Source organism: Neophocaena asiaeorientalis, unplaced genomic scaffold (genome assembly GCF_003031525.2).
Source record: "Neophocaena asiaeorientalis asiaeorientalis breed wild unplaced genomic scaffold, Neophocaena_asiaeorientalis_V1.1 scaffold357, whole genome shotgun sequence".
Lineage (NCBI taxonomy): Eukaryota > Metazoa > Chordata > Mammalia > Artiodactyla > Phocoenidae > Neophocaena > Neophocaena asiaeorientalis.
This window is the reverse complement of record NW_020173270.1, coordinates 2,764,772-2,781,471: the sequence shown is the minus strand read 5'-3', so window position 1 is coordinate 2,781,471 and position 16,700 is coordinate 2,764,772. Positions and strand designations below refer to the sequence as shown.

Below are 16,700 nucleotides of genomic sequence, written 5' to 3'. Positions count from 1 at the left end.
GACTGAACAAGAATAACCATAAATGTAGGAGGGGAACTTATTTCCCACTGCTGAGTTGAATTGTCCCTTAAAAACACAAATTCAAATTTACTTTTAAATGTAGCCAAGATTTTTTCCAGGTGATAGCACCTCCAGATTTTTTTTTTTAAAGGTTATGGTACCTTTGGTACCAGAGCCTCTGGTAGGTGAGGCTCACCTACCTGGAAGTCCACTGGTGTTTCAATTCTCAGAGCAAGCCAGTGGTGCAGAGATGCATGGGATATGAAAGTGTGTATGTGTGTGGATGGGCTGGGTCATCTATAATAACTACTGAGCAAATGATTTCCCCCCCCTTTTTTTTTTTGCTTTTGGGGGAAACTGCAGGGATCAACAGGGTGGCTTTTTTCTCCTTTGCGGGTATGGAGTCCGTTTTGGATGAGCGCTTCTTCCAAGACCCTCAGATCTCCTTGGCCAACTCCAAGAGGAAGTTGAAGTTGAATTCTCGCATTGTTGGGGGCATCATAACAGGAGAGAAGAAAGATGGGTTCTCTAAACCAGTCATCTACACCCTGGAGAACATTGAGGTTTGTGAAGAGGTTTCCATTGGACCCCCATCTGCATTCTGAGAATTCCCCATCCTCAAGTGAGCTTAACTCTCATTTTTGATGGGGACCCATTAAAGCAGCAAGTGTCCACAATTTCTGATAACTCAAGCCACTTCCCAAAATCCACCACTAGAAAAATGAGCTCTCCTATTTCTATGTGGCATTTCCCCATCCATCAATGGGCAAGGTTTAGGTTAGATTAAGTCATGTTGATGCAGGAACATTTACACGGGCATTTACATTAGCTATGACCAAGTTAGTGGTAGAGACAGGTCTGGCACCCAAGACATTTCTTTTCATTACTGCACATTGAAATATCAGCATTTTTCTCCCTTCCCTACAGAACATACCCACACCTTCTTGAGGTTGATCAAGTTGAATCCTCAATGGATTCCTGAATAGAGGGATTCTCAGGTAACCAAAGCCTTTGAATTTTCAGCCAAAGCGGAATTTTGAGAGTCCCATCTGCGTTTCCTGGAGCACAGATGTTGAAGGAGGTAGATGGACACCGTCTGGCTGTGCAATCCTTGAAGCTTCTGAGACGCACACTGGCTGCAGCTGTAATCGAATGGTGAACTTGGCCATCATCATGGCTGCTGGGGAGCTCACGGTCAGTACTGATGCTCTGTACTCTAGCTCCCCAGATCCAGTGGGAAAACATTGACTAAACATCCATGGTATGCCTCTCATGGCATTGGGTGTTGTGGGAAGGGGTTATGGGGGATAGAAGGGGTGTGTGCCATACTTCTGCCCTTAGAGAATTCATGGTCTGGTTGGGAAGCCATGACACTCATATATAAAACGATAAATGACCCTAAACAGGTGCAGGCACGATGACAATCACGGACCCCACTTACTGAGCACCTCCTATGGGCTGGGCGCTTTATTTATTTTTTCCTTTTTTATATTTTTAAATTTTTATTTATTTAATTTTGGCTGTATTGGGTCTTCATTGCTGCGCGTGGGCTTCCTCTAGTTGTGGCGAATGGGGGCTACTCTTCGTTGTGGCGCGTGGGCTTCTCATTGTGGTGGCTTCTCTTGTGGCGGAGCACGGGCTCTAGGCGTCTGGGCTCAGTAGTTGTGGCTCGGGGGCTCTAGAGCGCAGGCTCAGTAGTTGTGGCACACGGGCTTAGTTGCTCTGCAGCCTGTGGGACCTTCCCGGACCAGAGCTCAAACCCGTGTCCCCTGCATTGGCAGGTGGATTCTTAATCACTGTACCACCAGGGAAGCCCTGGACCCTTTGTTTTAAGTGTTTTTAGACCCATTTTGCAGGATGGGAGACTGGAGCTCAGCAGCCAGTCTAGTCATGAAGCCAGTAATTAGTGGAATTGTGATTTGAACCCAGGATGGTCTGAGTCCAGAAGTCTCTTTCTACAGAATCATCTACAGGCATACCTCGTTGTATTGCACTTGGCAGACACTTGTTTTTTTTTTTTTTAACAAACTGAAGGTTTTGGGCAACCCTGTGTGCATTGAGCAAGTCTACTGGCGCCATTTTTCCAGCAGCATTTGCTCACTTCACGCTCTGCATCATATTTTGGTAATTCTCACAATATTTCAAACCTTCCACCAGCAAAAAGATTAAGACTCACCGAAGGCTCATATGATGGTAGCATTTTTTAGCAGTAAAATATTTTTTAATTAAGGTATGTACATTTTTTCGACATATGCTTTTGTACACTTAGTAGAATAGGCTGTAGTGTAAACATAACTTTTATAAGCACTGGGGATAATAATTCATGTGACTCACTCTATTGCCAATATTTGCTTTATTGTGGCGGTCCGGAATTGAACCTCCAATATCTCTGAGGTCTGCCTGTACATGGTGTAAGAATTTGTGCTGTAGGAACTGAGTGTTGTGTCAGCGAGCACTGGGGATAGATCAGGGAGGAGATGGAACCTGAAATAAGCCTTGGTGAGGGGTTAGATTCGATAGAGAGAATAGACATTAGTGCTGTGGTGAGTATCCTTGTCTATATTACCAGGTGGGAGGTTCTATTCCTTGTCAGGGAGGTCCTAAATGCTATTTAGAGGAATGTAAGGCTTAGAACTTAAGAGTATTCGATCCAGAGCAAGACTAGTCTAGTTTCAAGCCCCATCTCTGTCACTTCCTAGCTGTGTTTCCATGGACAAGTCACTCAACCTCTCTGAGCTGAGCCCAGTTCTTTCACCTTAAAACTGAGAACAAGAAGGACTTCCCTGGTGCCGGAGTGGTTAAGAATCCACCTGCTGATGTAGGTGGCACTGGTTTGAGCCCTGGTCCAGGAAGATCCCACATGCCACGGAGCAACTAAGCCCGTGTGCCACAACTACTGAGCCTGTGCTCTAGAGCCCGTGTGCCATAACTACTGAAACCCGCGTGCCTGGAGCCCATGCTCTGCAACAAGAGAAGCCACCGCAATGAGAAGCCTGCGCACTGCCACGAAGAGTAGCCCCCGCTCACCGCAACTAGAGAAAGCCCACGTGCAGCAACAAAGACCCAATGCGGCCTAAATAAATAAATAAATGAGAACAAGTAAAAAATGATGATGTCAGAGCTCCCAGGCGGTCCACTGGTTAGGACTTGGCATTTTCACTACCACGGCCTGGGTTCAAATCTCTGGTCAGGGAACTAAGATCCCACAAAGTGCAGCCAAAAACCAAAACTAAAAAGCATCAACATCTCATTAAAAAAAAAAAGAAAAAAGAATGATGAAAATTAACGCTTATATCATACATGTTTCCTGCACTGTTGTGAGTACTTCAAGCATTTTCACTGAATCCTCCTAGAACAATTCCATGAGGTAGTTACTGTTAGTATCCTCTTTTTAACAGATGAGGAAACTGAGACACAGAGCAGTTAAGTATCTCGCCCAAGCTCAAACAGCTAAAACTGTAGTCTGTTCTCTTAACTGCTACATCACAATATCACAGAGAAGAGCTCATGAGATGGTGCCTGGCATATCTTTAACACACAGAAAGCACCCAAATAAACTTAAAATTAATTACAAATTATGGCATAGAGAAGGACTCAACTTGTCATTTCTACTCCCAGAAGTTGGGGCATCTCTGAACACCTATTATCAGTCCTGGTTCAGCGCAGGAAACAGGAACCACTCAAGGTATTTCAAGCAGAAAAGTATTTAATACAGGGACTTGGATGCTCACAGAATCACAGGAAGGGATGGAGGACTTGAAGTCAGGGGGCTGCCCTTTGGATTTTTGGCTTCAAGATCACCCCTCTGCAGCCATAATGCAGAGGTCAAAAATTGCAGCTGTCATTTCACCCCACATCCAGGAAATTAAAGATTAAAGATCGGATAGTCGGAAGGTGGAGTCCAGCCACAGCTCACTCCTGTCTGCAGAAGGCTGGTATCTGCCTCCATCCTGCCTTTCAAAACCTTCATGCGTACGTCTCACTGGAGAACCTAAATGACATTCAGGATCTTAACCCCCAAGAGATCATGGGAAATGTCATTTGTAAACATCCTGCCCTCGCAGAACAGGGCATAGGACAGGGGTGAGAATGGGTGCTGATGGATGCCAAAGGATGACGATGAACAATATCTTGTTCACGCTGAGTGTCAGAGGGAGAAAAGGCCTCCAAGCTCTATATATCCAAGCCAGGAGACTGGATAATTCATTTTCCTGCCTGGGGGGTATGTTGGTCCTTCTCTGAGACCAACAGTTATCTCTTTCCTGACAGATGGAGTTCACTTTGTACATCATTAGCCACGTGGGCATGGTCATCTCTTTGGTGTGTCTCACCGTGGCCATCATCACCTTCCTGCTGTGTCGTACCATCCGAAACCACAACACCTACCTCCACCTGCACCTCTGCGTGTGCCTCTTCTTGGCCAAGATTCTCTTCCTCACCGGTGTGGACAAGACCGACAATCAGGTCTCATATCCTTCAGGCTGTGTCCCCATCCAGCCCCATCATCTCCGAATCTGCCCCTGCTCATCCTTTACCCAACTCCCTCTATGCTACTTCCCACCTCAGGACCTTTGCATGTGCTGTGCCCTCTTTCAATACTCGTTCCCCAGCTTCTCACCTAGTTGACTTCATCTTGTGATAGGTCTCAGTTTAAAATCATGTCCCTGATCATGTTATATATTGTAGTGGTCCCTCCTACTACTCTTTAAGCCATTAGTGCTCACCTGGGATGATTCCATCCTCACTCAGGGGACACTTGGCAATATCTGGAGACGTTGTTAGTTGTCACCCCTGGGAGGGGATGCTGCTGGCAGCTAATGGGTGGAGGCCAGGGATGCTGCTAAACACCTTCCAATGCACAGGACATCCGCCCCCCTTCCCCCAGCAGAAAATAATCTGGCAGTAGTGTTACAAATATCATTAATGCTACAGTGGAGAAATTCTTTTTTTTTTATTGAAATATAGTTGATTTACAATGTTGTGCCAATTTCTGCTGTACTGCAAAGTGGCTCAGTTATACACATATAAACATTCTTTTTTATAGTCTTTTCCATGATGGCTTATCACAGTATATTCAATATAGTTCCCTATGCTATACAGCAGGACCTTGTTGTTTATCCATTCTATCTTTAATAGTTTGTATCTACCACCCCCAAACTCCCAGTCCATCCCTCTCCCTCCCCTCTTCCCCCTTGGCAACCACCAGTCTGTTCTCTATGTCTGTGATTCTGTTTCTGTTTCGTAGGTAGGTTCATTTGCGCCGTATTTTAGATTCCACATATAAGTGACGTCATATGGTATTTGCCTGTCTCTTTCTGACTTACTTCTCTTAGTATGATAATCTCTAGTTGCATCCACAGCTGAGAAGTTCTACTCCTTATCACTCTATTTTGCTTCCTTTCTCAGCACCTATTTGAAACCATATTGATTTTTGGGGTTATTTTACTGATTGCGTATCTACCTCCCCCAGGAGACTGTGTGCTCCATGAGAACAAGAACTTTAGCCAATTTACCCCCAGTAACTGTGCCAGAAACAGTAGGCTCTCGGGGTTTTTCCAAAGGGAGCGCTACTGACATTTCAGGTGGGGTGATCATTCTTGATGCAGAACTACCCCTCTCACTGCGGGATGTTTCGCCTTCCAGACCCCTTGAGAACTAAAGACTAGTAGTGAGCCTCACTCTTAACATGTGACCAGGGGTGGGCAAACTTTTCCTGTAAAGAGGCAGATATAAATATCTTTGGCTTTGCAGATACTATGGTCTCTGCTGTGACTATTCAGCTCTGCTGTTTTCATGTGAAAACAGCCATAGAGAATACATAAATGGGGGTGGCTGTATGTCAATGAAACGTTCTTTACAAAACAGGCAGCCGACCCATGGCTGTAGTTTGTGGACCCCTTCCCCTCCCCCATATCTTCAACCATCCCCTAAAGAAGGGTGATCATATATCTGTTTCCCCCCAAACTCTCCCAGTTTTAGCACTGAAAGTTATATGTCCTGAGAAAACCAGGCAAAGCTGGATGATTGGTTACCCTACCAAAAGGATGGAGCCACCTTGGTGAAGAATAAGTACTTGTGGAAAGAATGAAGGGGGCATGTTTGGGGATCTCCAATCAAAGTAGCTTCTCCTTTGCCCTCTTCCTCTGAACCTGCTCTCTGGAGTAGGGGACCCTGAACGTGCCTGATTCTTCCCTGCAGAGGGGCTGTGCCATCATCGCGGGCTTTCTGCACTACCTTTTCCTCGCTTGCTTCTTCTGGATGCTGGTGGAGGCTGTGATGCTCTTCTTTATGGCCAGGAACCTGAAAGTGGTGAATTACTTCAGCTCTCGAAACATCAAGATGAGGTATCTCTGTGCCTTTGGCTATGGGCTCCCGGCGCTGGTGGTGGCTGTCTCTGCCATCATACAACCACAAGGTTATGGGATGTATAATCGGTAAGTGACAACCTTCTCTCTCCCTGAAAATTATTAACTTTATGTGCTGTTGGTCTCAGGGCTGCCGTATACAGTAGCACAGGTTGTGCACTGCACAAATCCAGGAGCCATTGTTTGCACTATAGTAACCGTGGATGGTGGTGATGTAAACAATGAACTTGATGGCGCAAGGTTTCAATTCGTGGACTCCGGAGCCAACCTGCTTGGGTCTGAATCCTGGCTCCACCACCGTGTTACCTTGGGCAAGTTACTTAAACTCTGTATGCTTTCATTTCATTATCTATTAAATGCAAGCGAATGACAATGCCTGTATCATAGGGTTGTTGTGAGTGTTAAGTGAGTTATTATCTGCAAAACATTTAGACCGTGTTGGGCACAGTGTAAAGCATTATATATGTTATTTTCACCACCATCATTATTGCCATGGACTGTTTTAAAGTGAGGTAGGTTTATCACATGATTCTATGTGAGAAGATTTTAGGTAGTATGCTAGTGAGCCCTGATTAAACAATATTTTTGTATTTATTTTGTAGGGCATTAGAAAAAAATTGCTGGCATATCAAACTCATGATTTCACAGACATGATTCCGTTGTATAGACATGATTCCATTGTATAAGTAAAAAGTTGAGTCAATTTTGAGGGAAAAATTAGGTAAGTGACGGGACAAGTAGTATGTGGATAGGGTAGAGACTAATTCAGTGAGTTACTTCATTTCATCCTAGGATGGACCCTTGTTATTGTAATTTACAGATGAGGAAAGTGAGCCTCAGAAGGGTGAAAAGAATTTCTCACTATCACACAGTGAAAAAGTGGCAGGGTGAGGACTTGAATCTGGGTCTTTCCAATCCCAGGGCCCCTGTTTATCACCCTGGTGCTATAGGCACTTTGCTGAGCTGTGTTTGGGGGATTAAATATCTAGGTTTCCTCCCTGCCTGCTGATGGCTTATACTTCAGGCGAGGTCATGAGATAAAGGCTGAGGGAATGGAATTCATGTTAAAGGAGTGCCCTTCATAATCTAAACCCTGCAAGCTTTACAAATATATATTATCTCTGGTATTTCTCAACAAAATTCCTATGTTTCCACTGTGTACAGCAACACCATTCAATGACACTACAGTGTTAATACTACCCTCTAGATTTGTGCAGTGCACCACCTGTGCTACGGTACATGGCGGCCCCAAGACCAACAGTGACTAAAGTAACAGCTTAATAAATGGTAGCTACAGAGGAAACTGAGGCTCAGCACAGTTGCAGGATTTGCCCAGGGTCACATATCTAGTAAGTGTCCAAGTTGAGTTCAGGTCTGACTGCCTTTTAAAAAAATATTCATTTATTTATTTTTTTTGAAGTATAATTGATTTACAATGATTCAGCTGTACAGCAAAGTGATTCAGTTATACATAAGAATATATACATATATTCTTTTTCAGATTCATTATAGGTTATTACAAGATATTGAATATAGTTCCCTGTGCTGTGCAGTAGGTCCTTGTTGTTTACCTATTTTATATATAGTAGTGTGTATCTGTTAATCCCAAATTCCAAATTTATCCCTTCCCCTTTTTCCCCTTTGGAAACCATAAGTTTGTTTTTTATGTCTGTGAGGTCTGACTATCTTGTCAGGAGATAGTGGTGACAATGCAAGGCCACCATGATGAAGTGCCTGATGTTGGTGTGGGTAGTATAAGCCCTGACACAGACCAGAGAGGGATGAGGGCATATGGGAGCTGGAAAGTTCATGGAAGCCTTCCTGGAGGAGGTAGATTTTGAATGAGCCTTGAAAGCTCTACTGAAATGTACACATAAGTGAGGACCAATCTTGCCTAAGGGAGAGCTCAAGCTGTATTTGGAGAATAGATGGATTGGATTGGAAGAAGAGGAAATTGGAGGGGGCATGGAATTTGGTGAATACCTTCTAGGTAGTAGGAACTACAGAAAGTTTTGGAAGAGAGGAGTAGCATTGGCAAGGATTTGAAATGATCTCAGGAGGCACTAGGGAGTGGGGAAGTGAGACAGGGAAGAGAAGGAGGAAATACAGGGTGCATTCCTGAGCAGGTCCTGCTGTAGGTAACTGGGGCTCAATCCCAGTAGGTACCTCTGGGGGACCGTGTAGGGCACATACCACAGTTATCCCACCCACGAGGTGAGGGAGCTGGCATATTTATCCAGCTACCTCCCATCAGCCATTGGTTGAGGGTTGCTCCCTGGGGGAACAAATTTTCTAAAGCTTTTAGTCTGATGCCCTCAGGCAGAGATGCAGATGCTAATGAGGAAATTGGCCCGTATTTACTGAAGTAGTTATCCTTGAAAGGATATGGGCAGCATTTTCTCACGATGCAAACATTTTCTTGCCTTTTGATCACTCTACTACTGGTGACTTACATTCCAGGGAGAGAACATCTGGTTGGCCAAACTTGATTATTTTCCTTCTCTTGCTTGGAAGGCACACTTCTGCTAAAGGAATATTGGGGTGCTGTTACGAAACATGGCAGAATAGTTGTCAGGTGGTGAAAACAGCAAATATCTGCTAGAGGCATGATGGGAAAAGGCAATTAATTCTCCCTCCCTCCTTCCTTTCCCTTCCTCCCTTCCTTCCTTCCATCCTTCCTTCCTTCCTTCCTTCCTTCCTTCCGTCCATCCTTCCTTCCTTCCTTCCTTCCTCCATCCTTCCTTCCTTCCTTCCTTCCCTCCCTCCCTCCCTCCCTCCTTTCTTCCTTTCTTCCTTCTTTTTCTCCCTTCCCTCCTTCCCTCCGTCCCTTTATTGCTTCATTCCTATTAACAAATAATTATGGAATGCCTCATCCATGCCAGGATTTGCAATGAGTGCTCGGTATTCAGATGAATAAAACGTTCAAAGTCCAAATTCTCATGCAGCTCATAGTCTAGTAGGGGAAGATTGGACAATTTACAATATATAAACAACTGAAGAAGATAATTTATGATAGGTGCTATCAAAAAAAGCAGCAAGCTCTGTTAGGAAAGGACCAGGGTAGTGGCTTTTCAGAGGAGGTGATGTTCGAGCTGAGATTTGAATGACAAGGTATACTAGTGGAGAGGTCTGGATAAAGGGGTTACAGAGGTTATGACTTGAGAAATGAGCTCTACACAAGGCATTAAGTGAATATTTCAGGAACATTCACCCAGGAAGAAGGTCTGAAAGAGGAAAACCGAAATGTGACCTGGTCCATCATGAAAATTTTCATGTCAGTCTCATCTGCCAATATTCTCTCCCATTAGTACGTCTGGCAGGGTGTGAGTAATTTTAGGGTCAGGACTCTGAGACAATCACTGACTCCTGTTTTTCTCCATAGCTGCTGGCTGAATACAGAGACAGGCTTTATCTGGAGTTTCCTGGGGCCAGTGTGCACAGTTATAGTGGTAAGCTGATTGCTTGTTGCAGTGTGTTTTGGAGGAGGATCAAGGAGACCCAAGGGATCAAGCAGTGCCAGTGGATGTTGCAAAGCTCTGGTCACTTATTCCTCAAAAGCGTGCACCATTCTGATCCATGATTCCTGAGATTTCCGAGTTAGAGTGTAATTTCTTTGATTTGTAAATTTTTTTTTAATGCCAGCATGCAAATCCCCTGGAAGGGACCACAATCTTATCAATCCTTTGTGCTTCAGTAAGAATGGGTCTATTGCTCTCTTCTGAGTACAGATGTTGAATAATAGAAAAGGTAGGAAGAAATTAAGAGCAATTGGTTGGTGGCGGGGGGAGGGTTGGAGAGGGAAATGGTGGGAAAGAGGCAAAGGGAAACCTGGAGGTTTTTTTATTTTTATTTTTTTTGCTGTGTTGGGTCTTTGTTGCTGCACGCAGTCTTTCTTTAGTTGTGGCGAGGGGGGGCTACTCTTCGGTGCGGTGCACGGGCTTCTCATTGCAGTGGCTTCTCATGTTGCAGAGCATGGGCTCTAGGCGCACGGGCTTCAGTAGTTGTGGCACGTGGGCTCAGTAGTTGTGGCTCGCGGGCTGTAGAGCACAGGCTCTATAGTTGTGGAGCATGGGCTTAGTTGCTCTGTGGCATGTGGGATTTTCCCGGACCGGGGCTCCTGTGTCCCCTGCAGGCGGATTCTTAACCACTGCACCACCAGGGAAGCCCCATGGAGATTTAAAAAAAGTTTTATGGAGGTTTAATCAACAAAAACTATATATATTTAAGGTGTACAACTTGATGTTTTGACGTAGGTATACACTGTGAAATGATCACCACAATCAACCTAATTAACAAATCCATCACTTCACATACGTACCATTTTTTTCCCTTTTCTTTCTTTGTTGTGAGAACCCTTAAGAGCTACCCTTCTAGCAAATTTCAAGTTTATAATACATTATTGTAACAGAAGTCACCGTGTTGTACATTACATCTCTAGAACTTACCTTGCATAACTGAAACTTTGTACCCTTAGACCAATATCTTCCCATTCCCTGGGAGCCACCCTTCTACTCTCTGGGAAGCCTGAGGAGGTTGAGTACCATCTCCTTGCTTCCTTGCCTCCAATCTAGATTCTACAGTCCTGCAAGATGAGAGTCTTCTGACTCTCATTCATGGTGGCTTGTTTCTTTGAGTCATTTGTAATTGTTAATTGTGAGTTCATATTTGACTGATCTAAATCTTGGGAATTCTTGAGGTTTTACTCCTCCAGAGGGGTTTTGCTTACTTCTATCAGGTTTTGGGGGTCCATGTGTGAGCTTCCTAGGGCTGCCATAACAAAGTATCACAAACTGGGTAGCTTAGAACAACAGAATTTTATTGACTCACAGTTCTGGAGGCTAGAAGTCTGAAATCAAGGGGTCAGCAGGCCACGCTCCATCTGAAGGCTCTAGGGAAGAATCTGTTCCCGTCTACTCTCCAAATTCTGGTAGTCTCAGGCATTCCTTGGCTCATAGGTGTCTGTCTTCTCCCTGTATCTCTTCACATTGTCTTCCCTCTGTGCATGTCTGTCTCTATGTCCAAATTTCCCCTTTTTATAAGGGCACCAGTCATATTGGATTAGGGCCCACCCTAATGACTTCATTTTAATTTGATCATCTCTGTAAAGACCCTATATCCAGATAAGGTAGCATTCTGAGGTCTTGGGGGTTAGGGCTTCAACATATCTTATTTTTTGTGGTGGGGGGGACACAATTCAACCCATGATGGGGCACTGGTCTTGATACTAACTTCCCAGATGCATCCAGTGGAAATAAACCAAGATCATCCAAGAGCAAGCAAAGGCTGTTTATTAGGAGATTGCTATGGTATGGGAGTCAACCACTTGCATTGTCAAATCGCTTGCATTGGTCAGGGACTAAAAACCAGGCAGATGAGTGGGAAAGCTTTATAGAGGAAAAAAGGGAAGGTTTCATGTGTGCCCTGCTTGGAGGCTGTAGGCATGGGGACCCTATGGGTAGGCTAACTGAAAGCAAGGCATTCTATGTGATTGGTTAGGGTTATGTACTGGCTTTCTCCTTTTGGCCCTAAATTGGAAGCAGGGGCAGAAATGAGGGAGGCTGTCAATTATTAGTCAAGTCCTGGTCATTTGGGGTCAGTTATTGTGTGGCTTCCTGCAGTGGTTACTCTAGACTGTGGGTCAGAGTTCTATTTTTATAGATGGTTTGGTCATTATCCTTTTGTATATCCAGTCTCTCCATCCCTTCTGCTTGACTCTGTAGATCAATTCCATCCTCCTGACTGGGACACTGTGGATCCTGAGGCAGCAGATTTCTAGCGTCAGTACTGAAGTCTCCAAGCTCAAAGACACCAGGTACCATCCATCCTTCCTTTCCCCTCCTCTTCTAGTCTCCTTTCCTTCTTTCCCCAAATGTTCACTGAGTACCTTTTGTAAGCCTGGTCCTGTGCCCCAAATGGAATAGCACAGTGTCTGGATCAGGCTGTCTCAAACCTCAGCACTGCCACTTAAAAGCTGTGTGACCTTAGGCAAGTTACATAACCTCTCTGAAACTCAGTTTCCTCATCTGTAGAACAGGGATGCTAACACTGCCCATTTCATGTGGCTTATGAAGCATTTAGTACAGTTCCTAGGAGGAGTGAGTGTTTCCTGTATTAGAACTATTAATATATTCTCTAATTCTTCTACTGTGCATACTTATATGTACATATTTACAAAACCAGAATCATACTATTTTATTTTTATAACCATTTTTCTCTTAACAACATGTAATGAATATTTTTCTATTTAATTAGAAATTGTTGACAATATCTTTTTTTTATATATAGTGTTTCAGTGTAAAGACCTAGCACAATTTATTTAAATCATCCCTTATTTATGGACATTTAAGTTGTTTCTTTTTTTTTTTACTATTATAAACCATCCTATCTTGAAATACCCTTGTAGGCAAATCTTCTTACACATCTGTTGTTATTAAATACAATAATAGTATGGAGAACAGTATGGAGGTCCCTTACAAAACTAAAAATAGAAGTACCATACGACCCAGCAATCCCACTACTGGACATATACCCAGAGAAGACCATAATTCAAAAAGACACATGCACCCCAATGTTCATTGCAGCACTATTTACAATAGCCAGGACATGGAAGCAACCTAAGTGTCCATTGACAGATGAATGGATAAAGAAGATGTGGTACATATATACAATGGAATATTACCCAGCCATAAAAAGGAATGAAACTGGGTAATTTGTAGAGATGTGGATGGATCTAGAGATTGTCAGAGTGAAGTAAGTCAGAAAGAGAAAAACAAATATCGTATATTAACGCATATATGTGGAATCTAGAAAAATGGTACAGATGAACCAGTTTGCAAGGCAGAAATAGAGACACAGATGTAGAGAACAAACATATGGACACCAAGGGGGGAAAGTGGGAGGGGGGATGGTGGTGGGATGAATTGGGAGATTGGGATTGACATGCATACACTGATATGCATAAAATAGATAACTAATAAGAATCTGCTGTATAAAAATATAAATTAAATAAAATTCAAAAAAATACAATAATAGGCATGAAATTGCCCAAGTCAGAGTAGGTTGCATTGTAACACTGTTAGCATATATTGCAAATCATTTTCCAGAAAATGTTTCCATTTGCAATAGTGCTTGTTTACCTGCACTAAACTAGTGTTTATCATTTTTATTGTTTTCCTGAATTAATATATGAAATTTACAATCTTATTATTTTAGTTTCATATATATGTATTTTATCTTACAGATGTGGGATTTTTTCATATTCTTATAGGCCATTTGTTTTCTTAACTTCATCATTCAACTAAAGTTCATTTTAAGAACCTACTCAAACCAGACATTGTCTAGCTTTTATCAGCAGTAAACTGATAACGTCCTTTACTTATTTTCCTGTCAGTGTCCAATCCCTCACTCCTCTTGAATATTTTTTTAAAGTTATTTTTTAAAAGTTAGTGCAAAAAGTTAAAACAAAGTTAATACATACAATGGTAAGAAAAATTAAGTAGTGAAAAAGGGAACACATATAAAGTCATTCTCTATCTCTCCCCTGACCCCCTGGGTCCCCAGATCCCTCCTACCCTAAGCAGCCATTATCACTTAAGTTGACCTTCCTTCCAGAATATTCTATACTTATATACCCATTACATAAATGATAGGATACTGTACGTATTATTCTGCACTTTGTGTTTTCCACATATTATGTAGCTTACATCATATCAATACTTAAGATTAAAAACAACTAACAAGGGGCTTCCCTGGTGGTGCAGTGGTTGAGAGTCCGCCTGCCGATGCGGGGCACACGGGTTCGTGCCCCGGTCCGGGAAGATCCCACATGCCGCGGAGCGGCTGGGCCCGTGAGCCACGGCCGCTGAGCCTGCGCGTCTGGAGCCTGTGCTTCGCAACGGGAGATGCCACAACAGTGAGAGGCCCGCGTACCGCAAAAAAAAAAAAAAGTTTTTATAATCTACTCTTTATCTCTATAGATTTGTCTATTCTGGACATTTCTTATCAATTGAATCATACACTATGTGGCCTTTTGTGTCTGGCTTCTCTCACTGAGCAGCACGTTTTCAACGTTCATCCACGTTGTAGCGAGCGTCAGTGCTTCATTACTTTTTATGACTGAATAATATTCCAGTATATGGATGGACCACATTGTGTGCATCCATCCATCTGTTGGTGGACATTTGGGTTGTTTTAGTTGCGGGATAAGTAAATAGGGAATGGCTCCTTGATAGGTACATAGTTTACTTTTGGGGTGATAAAAATGTTTTGGAACTGGATGGCGATGATGTTTGTACATTGAGCTCAATGCCACTGAGTTGGTTAATCTTATGGTATGTGAGTTTTGCCTCCAATAAAAAGGAAAGCTTCATAGTATTTCATATGATGGCTTCACGGTTCACTTGATGGGTCCCAAATTCTTGGACAGGTAGGTCCTTCTAGCCTTTAAAAAAATTTTTATTGAAGTACGGTTGATTTACAATGTTGTATTAATTTCTGCTGTACAGCAAAGTGACTTAGCTTTATATATATATTCTTTTTTCATATTCTTTTACATTGTGGTTTATCACAGGATATTGAATATAGTTCCCTGTGCTATACAGTAGGACCTTGTTGTTTATCCATTCTATATATAATAGTTTGCATCTGCTAATCCCAAACCCCAAATCCATCCCTCCCCCTCCCTCTGCTTTGGCAACCACATGTCTGTTCTCTATGTCTGTGACTCTATTTCTGTTTTGTAGATAAGTTCATCTGTGTCGTATTTTAGATTCCACATGTAAGTGATATCATATGGTATTTGTCTTTCTCTTTCTGACTTACATACTTTATCATACTTAGTGTGATAAAAATGGCATTATTTCATTCTTTTTAATGGTTGAGTAAATATTCCTTTGTGTGTGTATATATATATACATAGAAATGTACACGTATATACAGACATATATACATATATATACGACATATATGTGAGATATATATATATATATATATACACACAAACCACATCTTCTTTCCCTGTTGATGGACATTTAGGTTGTTTCCATGTCTTGTCTATTGTAAATAGTGCCTTCTAGCCTTTTATTACTACAGACAATATTGCATTAAATACATGTGTCCACACATCTTTGTGTCCACGTGTATCTGTAGGCCAATTGCCTTTTCAATGTCTGTAGGATTTGATTTTCCTACCTCTAGGCTTGGAGCCTCTGTTCCACATTTATTTTCACCCAGGTGACGGGTCACATGGTGGCAGCCTCAGGCTAAACCTGGGAGAGTGGTGGCCCATGAGGACAACAGCCACCTCCTAGAACCTTATCCTCTGCAAATCTTCCCCTCCAGGTTACTGACATTCAAAGCCTTTGCTCAGATCTTCATCTTGGGGTGTTCCTGGGTGTTGGGCATTTTCCAGATTGGACCCATGGCCAATATCATGGCTTACTTGTTCACCATCATCAACAGCCTGCAAGGAGCCTTCATCTTCCTCATTCATTGTCTGCTCAACCGCCAGGTAGGCAGCTGCCGCCTTCCCAGTCCCCTTCCTTCCAGGGCTCATGCCTCTGCCCACACATGGCCCTGCATCTAAGAGTGATTCAACTCCCCGTGATGTGTCTCCACCTTCAGGTACGGGAAGAATACAGAAGATGCATGACCAGGAAGATCAAACCCAGCCCCCAGTCCGAGACCTCAGGGATCGTACTGTCATCCGTTCCCTCCACTTCCAAAATGGTGAGAGTCTGCATGTTGTACGCAGGTTCTGGTCAGACAGAAAGTCTGCTTCTTAGCACAGCACCGTATGTTGAGTACCTACTGTGAGCTAAACACATACACGGGTATTAACTCATTTGATAAAGTTTGGGGTTCAAGGGTGGGGGTTTGGGAGCCAGACTGCCTGGGTTTAAATGCCAGCTCTGCCCCTCAGTAGCTATGCAGACTAAAAGAGACAAAGTCATGACTCACAGATATAAAATAAGCATCTGTCAAGGATTTTATTCTGCTCATTAATCAGTGAGGGAAGCAGCAGGTGTTATAACTGGTTCACAAGAGAACGCAAAGAACAGACGTGTGTGTGTATTACATCATACATATAATGTGTACAATGTATATAATGTACACATAATACATAGCACACATATAATGTACACAGTGTTCACAATGTATACATAATCCATAATATTACTACTTTATATATATGTATGTTCTTTGTGTTCTCTTTTGAACCAATTATAACATCTGCCTGGTTTCCTCACTGATAATTATATGTAATATATAGAACATATAATTATATATTATATAATTATACATATAATTGTAAATATACAGACATTATATATAATT

The 16,700-nt window shown here is 42.8% G+C and overlaps 1 protein-coding gene across 1 annotated transcript in view; it reads left to right on the top strand.

Annotated features, from left to right (window-relative positions):
- Nucleotides 1-16,700, top strand: part of ADGRE1 (adhesion G protein-coupled receptor E1) — a 45,594-nt gene that overhangs the window by 26,395 nt on the left and 2,499 nt on the right. Inside the window, exons 14-21 of the mRNA XM_024745766.1 lie at nucleotides 364-563; nucleotides 1,024-1,194; nucleotides 4,270-4,464; nucleotides 6,199-6,434; nucleotides 9,748-9,814; nucleotides 12,086-12,177; nucleotides 15,705-15,873; nucleotides 15,987-16,091. Of these exons, the coding sequence (XP_024601534.1) occupies nucleotides 364-563; nucleotides 1,024-1,194; nucleotides 4,270-4,464; nucleotides 6,199-6,434; nucleotides 9,748-9,814; nucleotides 12,086-12,177; nucleotides 15,705-15,873; nucleotides 15,987-16,091 (1,235 nt within the window). The remainder of the gene's footprint in view (nucleotides 1-363; nucleotides 564-1,023; nucleotides 1,195-4,269; nucleotides 4,465-6,198; nucleotides 6,435-9,747; nucleotides 9,815-12,085; nucleotides 12,178-15,704; nucleotides 15,874-15,986; nucleotides 16,092-16,700) is intronic.